We start from the raw sequence: 12060 nt of genomic DNA on the forward strand, positions 1-12060 counted from the left end.
AGGAGCTCAGGTGCAAAAGCCTCTAAACACCACCTCACTTCAAAAATGAGATAATGATATTAATCGAATTCTCTCGGCACCTATTCATCAAATATTTTCACTTCAAATCCCCTTAATCCTGGCCTTATAGGCCATTCAGAAAAACAGGTTGAATCCATTAAGAGTCTGATTAAAAAAAAATTGAAAAGAAAACATGTCAAATGCACTTATGCGTAAGACGCGATACCGCCTCATTTGCGCGTTTAGTTCGCGCGAATGAAGCACCTGCCATGGTACGCGTGAATGGTGCTCTTTGAGCATTTTGCGTTTGAGGCGAATTTGCGGCTGATGCCCGAGATGAATTTTTTTTTACTTTGGCGGAATTTCGCGCCGCGTTATCCAATCAGGAGCCTGCTTGCTGCTGTGCCGGCAGCCCCGCCCGGAGTCACTCATTCAACCTGAAGGAATGCTTGATATTGTCTGTAAGCAGTCACCCGGAGCTATACAACACAAGTTCTTATTTCTGTAGAGGAGACAGGAATAAAAAGGACCTCGCTTGGAAGAGTAAGTTGGTAACCTGGTAAGTTTCACTTTTGAGTCACGTGACGTTTATCGACCCGCGCCGTTTATTTTCCTCTTATAGTAAGGTTACCAAATACAAACCTTACTTGTGATAAATGAACAATCAACATCAGCCATCTTGCAAACAGACAACCGCATAGCACTTGCCCCTCCTACAAGAAGCGGATTTTTGCCTATGACGCATGTCAAATGCTTGCTTTTCCCATGCATTCAAACTGTTCAAGCGGCAAACTAGGCGCGGTAGACGCAATTTTGACGCCTGAAACGCAGTTGAGGCGTGAAGTGCGAGTGATTACAATGTTAAGTCAATGTGAAGACGCGTTGACGCGCGTCTGAAGGTCTCGCGGCGCGAATGAGGCATTTGGCACGGAATACGCGATTCCGCCTCATTCGCACGTCTAGTGCGCACGTCTAGCGAATGGTGCTTTTTGTGCATGATGCGCATTGGAGGCTGACGCCCGAGTTAAAAATATTGAAACGCGGTTAGTGTAAACGGAGCATTAGAGCGTTCCGCATTTGAGCTCCTCATATGTTAACATTAACTACAGTTAGCATAAACTAACAATAAACAATACTTCTGCAGCCTTTATTTATCATTAGCTTTACTTAATGCAAAATTAATTAAGATGTACAGTATGTACAGAAGTGTCACGAATAAATAAGTGCCTGAAATTCACAACTTACAACAAAAAAAATATTTAAAAAAAACCTATTAGTATTACTATTAATAAACTGTTAGAAAAACATTAAACAATGTTTCTAGAAATAACATCTTCAACATTTATAGCTAAACCTAAAAGCAGGCACTTTAAAGAGCACTTTACTGAAAGTTGTTTACCAGTAAACTCTTAACCCAACATCAACTTTTCTCTCATCTTTGGATTTAATTATTTGGGTTCAGTCAGCCAGCTGTGATGCAGCTGTGCAGAGCCTCCAGTTTTTCTGATCATCCTGCTTATCTGCATATTTACAGCAGGCTTGAACTGCTCATTAATAGCTCATTTTGCTCAGGTCTTAATTAGGGGACATTAATATTTACACTTACTTCCATACCCAGGGCATTATAAACCCATAAAAAAGCCAAAAAGAAAGCAAGGTTGCAAGTTGACTTAGTTGTGGAAAAGCTGTAATTTGTAGATATAAAAAAAAAGCTTACAGGTGATAAAAAATATTTTTTCACCCAAAATATATTTATGATAATGCCTAAGTAGAGAACAATGGCACTCACACAACAATGTTGAAAAAAACATAAAAAATTAAAGAATTTGTGTAAAAAGTCTGTGAAAACCCTTTGTGAAACCCTCTGGGAAACCCTTTAATTTTTGTTATTTAATGTTTTTTTTTTTACATAAAATCATAATGTAAAGAGCATTCTCTAAAATGCAAAATGAGTAAAATCAAATTTTGATGCTCCTAATCCCATAATTATATCATGAGACTTCAGCCTGGACTTCACAGGCAGAGACACAAATGAGCGCACATACAGTGCACATATTAAGGAATGAGGGTTTTCAAGCATTTTGGATATGTCCATACGTCTGAAACAAAGTTTACATTAGGACATTAGACCTGGTGTCAGGTAGCCGTAATCCTACCAGACCCCCGGTGACGAGCACTGAGGCTGCGAGAAGAATGGGGATGGCTTTGGTGATGCCCACTAAAGAGCCAAAAATCACATTTCCAAGCACTGCAGCTAGCTTGCACAAGGCGTTACAGAAACCAAATCCAGTTCCTCTGAAATAAAAAAAAAATGAATTATTGGATACTTGAATGTACAAAAGTTCTCACTGGGGCGGTACCTTTTCAAATTGTAAACTTTGGTACCTAAAATGTACATATTAAAAAGATAGTTCACCCAAAAATGAAAAAAAGTCATTAATGACTTTCCCTCATGTCGTTCCAAACTCGTAAGACTTCCGTTCATCTTCAGAACACAGTTTAAAGGGGTGGTTTAATGGTATTTCATGCATTCTGACTTATTAATGCAGTTAAAGAGTAGTTTTCTCATTGCCAAACGTAAGCAAAGTGTCAAAAAAGGAGTTGGGCGTGTTACAGAGTATTTCTGTGCCGAGTGCATTTTGGCAGGGTTCGTACACGTTCGTACACATGTTTTTTCAGATTACAGGTCCAGCTGACATTTCAGGGGTTTCTATACTTTTTATGGGCACTTTCCCTGGAAAACCCCGCCCACCCGTCAATCAGTGGGAGACGCTAGAACTTGCAAACATCACATCACGCGACAGCTTTGTTTATTTTCAAAACTCAACAATGGCACGAATGAAGAAGTGTGTTTTTGGATGTAAGGAGAAGAATGCCAGCCTTATGAAAACAATGGATATAGTTTATTATCCAAGGTAGCAGCGGAGTTTTGCGTGTGTGTTTGATGCGCAGTCACAAGTTGGAAGTTATGTTGGAAATAGGCGAGTGCATATTATATAAATGACACGAACATGTAGTGAATCATAAGTTATAAGTGTTGTATAGTGTTGCATGACTCGTACTTGCTCCTCCCGTGGTAGTAACTCCTCCTTCTTCATTTTTTTGTACATTATCGGAAAGATTCGGTAAAGCTAATCTTTCTTTTATAAATCTGATTAAACTTAAGGCTCTTCGGAGATATAAAGGATGTAATACTACTCTATAGGCACTCCAGATTAACATCAGAAATGCAAAACAGCGTGTGTTATGTGAGCTTTAAGATGTTTTATATTTAGTCTGAGAGCTTGTTGACCCTTCATTGGAAATCTATGTACAGTTTCCATGTCCAGAAAGGGACATTTTTTGGTCCAAAAATAACAAAAATGACGTCTTTTTTCAGCAGTCTTCTCTTCCGTGTCTGTTGTAAAGCGCATGCGCGAGACTAAAGTCCAGTGACTGTAGTCACGTGAATGACGTGTTATCCTTAGACATGTTTGCAAAGTTTTTATTTTTCAAACTTACAGCGTGCGTCTCCCTAAGATTGGAAATGAAGCCTGGGTGCACAAAAAAAAAAACAGCTGGGTGTACCAGATAACACATCAGTCGCATCGTATATCATCCGCGTCACTGCAGGAAGAGAAGACAATGCTGAATAAAGTCGTAATTTTGGTTATTTTTGGACAAAAATTTTTTTTCAATGCTTCAACACATTCTAACTGACCCACTGATGTCACATGGACTACTTTGATAATGTTTTTATTACCTTTCTGGACATTGACAGTATACCGTACGTAGATTTTCAATGAAGGGTTAACAAGCTCTCCAACTAAATCTAAAACATCTTAAAGCCATTCCATGCAGTTTGACGTTTTTGTCAAACAGCGACCACTAGAGTCACTGGGGAAAACTTGCAACTGTCGTAATTTCGCACCCCTACTCTGTACGTACCTGTAAGGATAGTGTTGGGCGTGAATATGCAGAGATGGACTCCGAAGATAATGACCAGGGGTGTATTCCAGAAAGCAGGGTTAACTTACCATCAGATTAACCCTGAACTTTGGGTTGATCAACCCCAAACTTGCTTACTCTGGGTATGTTGGTTCCAAAACACAGTTTAAGAGTTAGTTCAATCAACCCGCTGAAAGTAACCCAGAGTTAATGCGCGCTCACGGTAACAACATAAAGGCATTGTCAATGGATCACAGATTTCACGAGTCACCATGGAAACATCAGAGAACTTTAACGTTTTTAAATGAGAAATAACATTATAAACCAATACTTAGTCAAAATCAACGTTTTATAACGTTATATAAGTGCGTGATTACAAAACAGATAAAATTTATTAATTAATACAAACATATTTTACCCCATTTAAGTCCAATATTATATGTGTCTCAACGAAAATACACATAATATTATTTAACAATTATTTAAAAACCTGTAAAAATAATCATAGATTTTATATATGATTTTAAATATATTAATTATATCTAATTAGATATAATTTGACATATATAAGATTATCTTTTCTCTTACAAAAATGAACAATGGCTTTACTACAGTTAAAACAAAAAAAAAACATGGTTACAGTAAAACCATGGTAAGGTTTTCAAAAACCATTGTTAAAACCATGGTAAGTGTAGTAAAACCATAGTTTTACTGAATCAATGCACAGAAAAAAACATGGTTACCACAACTTTACACCAATAAAACCATGGTTAATTTTTGTAAGGGCTGTGGCACATAAAGTGCATAAATCTGTCATAAGGCTTATTTACAGGTTTTTTTTTTAGATATGATTGTATTGTGTATGCATAAAATGCACTATGATTATATTCACTACTTGTACTACTTGTACTTATTTCAATGACCCTGTTTAGTTTTTGGACTATCCATTCTGCCCTACAAAGCGAAAGTGCAGTAACTACGCATTTGGTCAAAATTGAGTTAAGGGTTAAAATGGGCTTTGTGAGATCTGTTGTGTCTTGTGACAAAGTCTCCTGGTTAAATTTTGTCCCATTTCAGAGAAATGTGTGTGCCAAAATTGCAGTAACATGTTTGACTGGCTGGTGTAAAAAACTTTAAAGCCATTTTTCTCAGTTTCAGTGTTTGCGTAGATACTGCACTTAGCCTTTGGAGGGCAGCATTGTATGACACTGTATCGTCATCTTTTTTAACATTTACTTATCTGATAAATGCACCCTCTTTTAATTGTAAAGCTTCCTTACAGTCCTTACAGATTTTCAATAATTTTGTGTAATGCTTTTCAGTACACTACACTAAAAATGATCATTCATTTGCATTGGACAATTAGGATCTGCTGTGACAGAAGTGGAGAATAGAAATGTTACATTAGTGTCAATAGTAACATGTTCTAATATATCCTGTATCATCTAATATAACCAAATATCTCAATTTCCCTTTGGCTCAAAAATGATAGCTCAGGAAAGCACAAAAGGCCCATTTTAAAGAAAAAAAAGGTGATTTTAGAAAAAGACCAACTATAGATCAAATGTAGAGAGGGGGCTACAGATCTGAAGTGCATGTTTAGGAAATAAATATGATACTATGGAATATATATATATAATTTTATTTCATTGTGTACATGATCTAACTAATAATAGAAAATCTCTGACCACTATGCCATGTCTGTGATTAAATGGTGTTTCACCAAATGAAGGCTGTGCTTCACCTGTGTCACTCTGTGGGTCAGTGTTAAATCGTGCCTGTGCTTCATGGGTGTCATTCTGTGGGTCAGTGTCTGTGCTTCACCTGTGTCATTCTGTGGGTCAGTGTTAAATCATGCCTGTGCTTCATGGGTGTCATTCTGTGGGTCAGTGTCTGTGCTTCACCTGTGTCATTCTGTGGGTCAGTGTTAAATCATGCTTGTGCTTCATGGGTGTCATTCTGTGGGTCAGGTTAGATGCACATGCCTATCAGACACTGCAGTCAGGGGTAACTTCTGTCCCTCAGTAATTATTATTTTGATAGGCATCATGTGGTTCTATTTTGTTACTGTAACATTGGCACATTGTCACTTAAGTAAAATATGTTAAGATTTCTGGCTCAATATTGACAATGTATTTGCACACACAATTTATTAGAACTTTAGATTCATCTCAAATTATCTAGTAAGTGAAAGATGAGGTTATTTATGAATTGACCAAATTTAAATAGAAATGTACTTGTTAACATTAATTAACTGATGGAAATGTGTTTCATACATCTACTGATATTTGGAGATATATTAATGATGCACATAATTAAATGTATAGTATTTAGTCCGAACACAAATATGAATAATTTTTTATCAATAATGGACATAATTAAATTTATAGTAATTAGTCCAATCACAAATATCAAACCATGTTATTAAAAAAAATGTTTCTTTAAAGAAAATATCGTAAATGTTTTAAGACAGCAATAAATATTCGCGACTGTAAATGTAATAAAAAAATGCTTTAATATTGTAATATTATGCAAAATATATGCTTCCACGCCCGCTGCACGCTCATCATAAGTACACGCATGCGCAGACATCCTCCGGAGCCTCGTTTTATTAACTAAAATGAACTTACCCTGCAACATAACCTGCTCCGGAGTAGGTTATCTTCAGAGAGTCAGTTGCTATGGTTACTTACATAACTCGAAAGTTACCTCCGTTTTTGGAACCGAAAGCAGAGGTTATCCGCTTACTTACTCCTAAACTTACCCGGGTAAGTCACATAACCTGCTTTCTGGAATACACCCCAGGTAATGTTTCACAATTTCATACAAATATTAGGCTACTGCATGTCTACTAAACTACAGATGATGGTAATAGGATAATAAGAAGTTTATGCCAAGTGTAGAGTACACTGTAAAAAATAATATGCCCCATCTACTCAATAAAATTGTGGCAACAGATTACAAGCAATATCATTAATTACATTAAACAAATCAAAATTGATTTAGATTTACTCTATAACTCCTTAATATTTACATATTCAAAAAGCCAAACTGCAATTTGCAATTAAAATTTTTATAAAAATTTAAACAAAAATATTGTGTATACTAGACAAAGATCTAGCAGTATACAATAAAAAATATTATGCCATATCTACTCAATAAAAGTGTGGCAACAGATTACAAGCAATATCATTAATTAAATTCCACAAATAAAAATTGTGTTAGAATCACTACATAAACTCCTTAATAGTAACCCATTCAAAAAGGTAATCTGCAATTTGCAATTAGAAATTAATTTAAATTTAAACAAAATATTGGGTATACAGGACAAAGACCTAGCACTATACAATAAATACAATTCAATTATACTATTTTAATTTAACATCATCCATTAATATTTTTATTAGTAATGAGTATTATATCTGATTTCAGAATGACAGACAAAGATGAATCAATTCTTATTTTATTGCAGTCAAAAGAACAGGAAAGCATCTCATTTTAATGATGTATTTGTAACAGTGTACAATTCAAAAAGTATTTTACAGTCTTTAAAGAAAACCGTCCACATTTCCCGTCCACAAGGTTCCATGTTTGTGTTCTGTTACATTGATTCACACCCAGAAAATCAGACAGCAGTTTAGACTTACTGTACTGTAATCAGTTCATAAACTTTGAAGAATCCAGCTCCAAGAAAAGTTTCTGAAACACCTGAAAAGATGCCTGGGATACTGGAGATTCAATGCATAGATCCAAGGATAAAGCATGCCCCGTGAACAGAGCCGGCCCTAGACCTTTGGGGGCCCTAAGCAAAATTTGGTCGGGGGCCCTTTTGACCGTTTTAAGTAAGCAATGACTACCTTATGACTATACTGCATATATTATATCTACTATGTTATTTTTTAAAAATGTGTCTATTAAATTATGTTTTAATTATTCTATGTATACTGTATGTTAATGATCTTTTTTACATTGCTGGTCCTGAGTACGTATTTCGTTCTTATGTGGCAACATGTAGCCAACAGAATGACAATATAAGACCTTGGGGTGGTCCCGGACAGGGAATATCTTAAGACAGGACACGGCCTTAGTTTAACTAGAAAACATAACTAATTTTAACAAAAATGCCTTACTAAAAACATTCTTTGTGTGGATTTTGAGGCAAAACAAAGGGCACTGGTGTATTTTAACATATGTCAGTGCAAGCTTTTTTCAGTTTGGACAGCTCTTAGCCTACTTTTATTTTAGTCTAGGACTAGTTTAATTCCTGTCAGGGAAACTGCCCCCTTGAGTTCTTGATTTGAGTTCCTTGTTTGATGTCTAACAAGAAAAATATGATACCACTGAACTGAATAGCAGTGCAGTGCAACAAACACACACTGAGGATCTTGCTGAATAAAAATACTGATAAAGTGATTTTCACTGACCATCAAAGAAACATTTTTAATTGACACCAGAGTTTAAGAGGCACAAACAACAGCCTATTTATATTTAAATTAAATAGAGTAAATAGAATAACATTAAAATAAAATATTATATAAAATAATAAATATAACACTTAAATGTTAAAATTTTTCAAATAAACAAAATTAACAATAATATCTAAAACACCACAAACAAGGTTAATAGTACCTAACATTCGCTATAACAACCGCCTCACTATATATTATCCCTTACGTAAATAGCATAACAAAAGTTAATAGTCTTGTTTGAGATGAGCTAAATCTGACACAAACATAGGTTTGTGGATAATAACAATTAACTTGCAAATAATATTAATAACTGAAGATTAACAATTAACATTGCGTTCATAACATTAATCTAACAAAGCTGGCTACTGTATGTCATATGCATTGCTATAGTTTAAAATTAAACACTGAACATTGACATTATACACTTTTGCAAAGGCTAGCAGGTGGTTTAACAACGGTGCACTGTCTGGACATGTACCACCCATATGCGCATGAGTTTGTTTACTCTTACACATAAAATTTTTTAAATTCAGACGTTTAACAATATAATTACACTAATGACATAAATATGTAGAAATGACAATGGCATACGTTAAATATAAGCGTAACAGAATTAATTTACCACGTTAAACCGTTTAAATATTAATTATTAAGCTTAATAAACCAATTCACGTTATGATGGCAAATATAAGAAAGAGAAGTCAAACAGAACACAGGTTTGGTCATTACCGAAGTCAAATAAGATCCACTTACTTCGCATTTACGCACAAACACACATAACATTAAAGAAATTGTGCTTAAAGCAACAGCAAAAGTTCGCGTCTGTAGCCGTTTCCCAATGTCAAGGATACTTCCTTGGCAGGACTAGTCCTTTCAAGTCACTTCCTTTAGAGACTAGGCGAGGCTCCTTTTAAGCATTCGGAGAACACGTTAAATGGAACAGGCTAGCAAGTGCACGTCATTGCGTCATTACGTGATTGAAAGGTGTGCTTTCGGTGCTGCGCGCATAGGATTGTGGGTGATTTCAGCGCGTGAAGAGCGCGAAGGATACAAATTTGCATCCTTTCCTGTATATGGGATATTTCTCGAACGAAGGACTCAGTCCTTGGCTGAAATTTCAAGGATCCTCGACATTGGAACAGTCCTTCGACGGACGTCGATGACGTAGCATCCTCGAAATTCTAGCTTCCGAGGATCCTACCTTGACATTGAGAAACGGCTACTATCAGCGATCCGGCTCAACCCAACTTTGCGTTCTGTGGGCGGGATGCTCGCCTGCACATAGATCGCGGGCACTGATTGGCTGCTGAGCTGAATGCTGTGTGTCAATCAATCTCGGCAAGAAAGAGATCTTATTAGGGAACTTTCATAATAACTATAATAACAAGTAACAGCCTTTTTAACATTGCCATAATAATAAATAATGAATATTTATATTTATTTTATGTTACTTTTGATGAATGATTTTTTCAACCACTAGCTAAGTGACTTTAGGGGGCCCTCTGCTGGCCACGAGGCCCTTTGCGATTGCAAATGTCGTTTAGTGGCTGGGCCGGCTCTGCCCGTGAACACCTTTAAGGCCTCAATAACAATTCCAGCATCCCTTGGGCTGCCACTCCTAAGATCCATTCTTTACAATTACAGCCATCACAAGCTGCTCAAGTCCCACCTCTTCATCTTTATCCTGCAACATTAAACAGCAAATATGTCTTAAAACCTTTATAAATGTATACAGCTTGAATATTGAAATAATCCACACATTAAACTTGTATATTAAAATGTTTTAAAGAAAACTGGAAGATATGTGCAATGGAGTTCATCTGAGTTTGTGGCTTATTAGGTATGTTTGAAATGTGCAATAATATTGAAAACTGATTAAAAAAATTCTCATTGGAATTACAAATAATATCAAAAAATGTTTGAAAAGATATATAATCTATATTTATAATTAGGGCAAATCTTTTCCCTACATTTTTTTCTGTCACACGACAGTCACATATTTATTTGTTAGCCAAGTTACTCACATGTGTGTATATACACACACACATACACAATATAATATGTACAATATATTCATTTAATAATATTCCTCACCTTTTGTTGTGAATAAAGTTCTCCCTCAGCAATGTTTCACGTTGCCTGCAGGAAGCTGCAGTACGTTACAGGCCTTCATGAACACACAATTTAGATAATAGGTCGCGAAATTAATAATAATAATAAAATGTTCAATTTACATTATGTAGAAAGCTTAAACATTTTAAAAAGACAACTTATACATTTAATATCTTACTCACCTTTTGTGGAATTAAATGAATAATGTTATATTTCCCCTCAGTAATGATGTTGTACTCGCGGGAAAATTCAACACAGGGCGTCGCAATTGAGCACACATTAATTTACAGCGAAGAATAGTTTTATATTACCAATTTATTCGAATACTTTGTGGATATAGTTAACACAAAACTAAATAAACCGAAAAAGACCGCAGTAAAGTCACATTTATTTTTATAACACGAACCAAGCGAGCGAGCGAGCAGAATTTGTCATAATAGATACATACATGATATATATCTATGAGAGTTAGTGATAAGAGAACCCACCCATTCAGAGGAACAGTATGATTGGTCAGTTTTTCTGTCACTCAAAACGAGTTGCATCTGGACCACCAATCGCAGCATGCGAATCGACGAATGCATCCTAGATATGCGACCTCCTGGGTCCTAAAGCTGAAGTTATGTACAAACCCAGTTCATATTAATCCTTATTGTAATTAATATTTACAAATTACAAACAAATTATACAAAGAAACCCTGCTTATAGACTTATAAGACTAAAGATTGCCCGTTAAATTTACCCGAAATGAATTTTATCCACAGTTTAAACACTACATTGACGTCACAGCCAGCGGAGATTTTCAGAGACTGGCCGAGGTGAGGCGACGTTGACCGGTATATATACGCGCGGAGCGCCCGCTGATTATCTGGAGCTCCCATCGCCACAAAACTCGAAGGAAATGTTTAAATAGGCGATATCTTTATGCACCTACTGCAGATTCTTGTTTAAAAAACATACATTCTCGACTGAAATGCTTTCAAAACTTTGAATGTTGGCACAATAACAGAAATATTTCCTAAATCCGTCTGCTCAGCGCTCACGACCTGCAATACAACCCGGAGTGGTTTTTGATTTAAAACAGCTGATTAATATTACGTTGGATTTATTCAGTATTCGCTACATGCGCAGATACACAATAAGAATAGCTAAATCCTTCACAAAAACAATAAGTTGTTTTTATTCCAGTCATTTTTAAAGAATTTTAACACAAAAAAAAATACCAAACTACATGAAATTAATTTTATTAAATAAAGTTTACATATTCAATTTCATAAAATCTACAAGCCTGCAGAATGACTTTTTACAGTGTAGGCATATAATAATAAAGTAGCCTACCGCGTTTGCTGGCTTATTACGTTTTTTCAAGATTGCAGCTTAATCACAAGTAAACAGTCTATAGTCTAACGTTATGTGTACTGTATAATTTCATTTGTTATTTAATTGTAAACATTACAAAATGCATTGGCAAAGTTAATTGTAATGTATACGTTGCATTATTTCATAACATTGGCCGTTATTCGTTGGCCATAAGAAATCGAAATTAGACAAA

At 35.6% G+C, this 12060-nt stretch overlaps 1 protein-coding gene across 1 annotated transcript in view; it reads right to left on the minus strand.

Moving 5' to 3' along the window:
- Positions 1-570: 570 nt before the first annotated feature.
- Positions 571-12060, minus strand: part of sv2ca (synaptic vesicle glycoprotein 2Ca) — a 46781-nt gene continuing 35291 nt past the window's right edge. The window contains exon 13 of the mRNA XM_055200149.2: positions 571-2295. Coding sequence (XP_055056124.2) covers positions 2112-2295 — 184 coding nt within the window. The 3' untranslated portion in view covers positions 571-2111. The remainder of the gene's footprint in view (positions 2296-12060) is intronic.

Source organism: Misgurnus anguillicaudatus, chromosome 22, assembly GCF_027580225.2.
Source record: "Misgurnus anguillicaudatus chromosome 22, ASM2758022v2, whole genome shotgun sequence".
Classification (NCBI taxonomy): domain Eukaryota; kingdom Metazoa; phylum Chordata; class Actinopteri; order Cypriniformes; family Cobitidae; genus Misgurnus; species Misgurnus anguillicaudatus.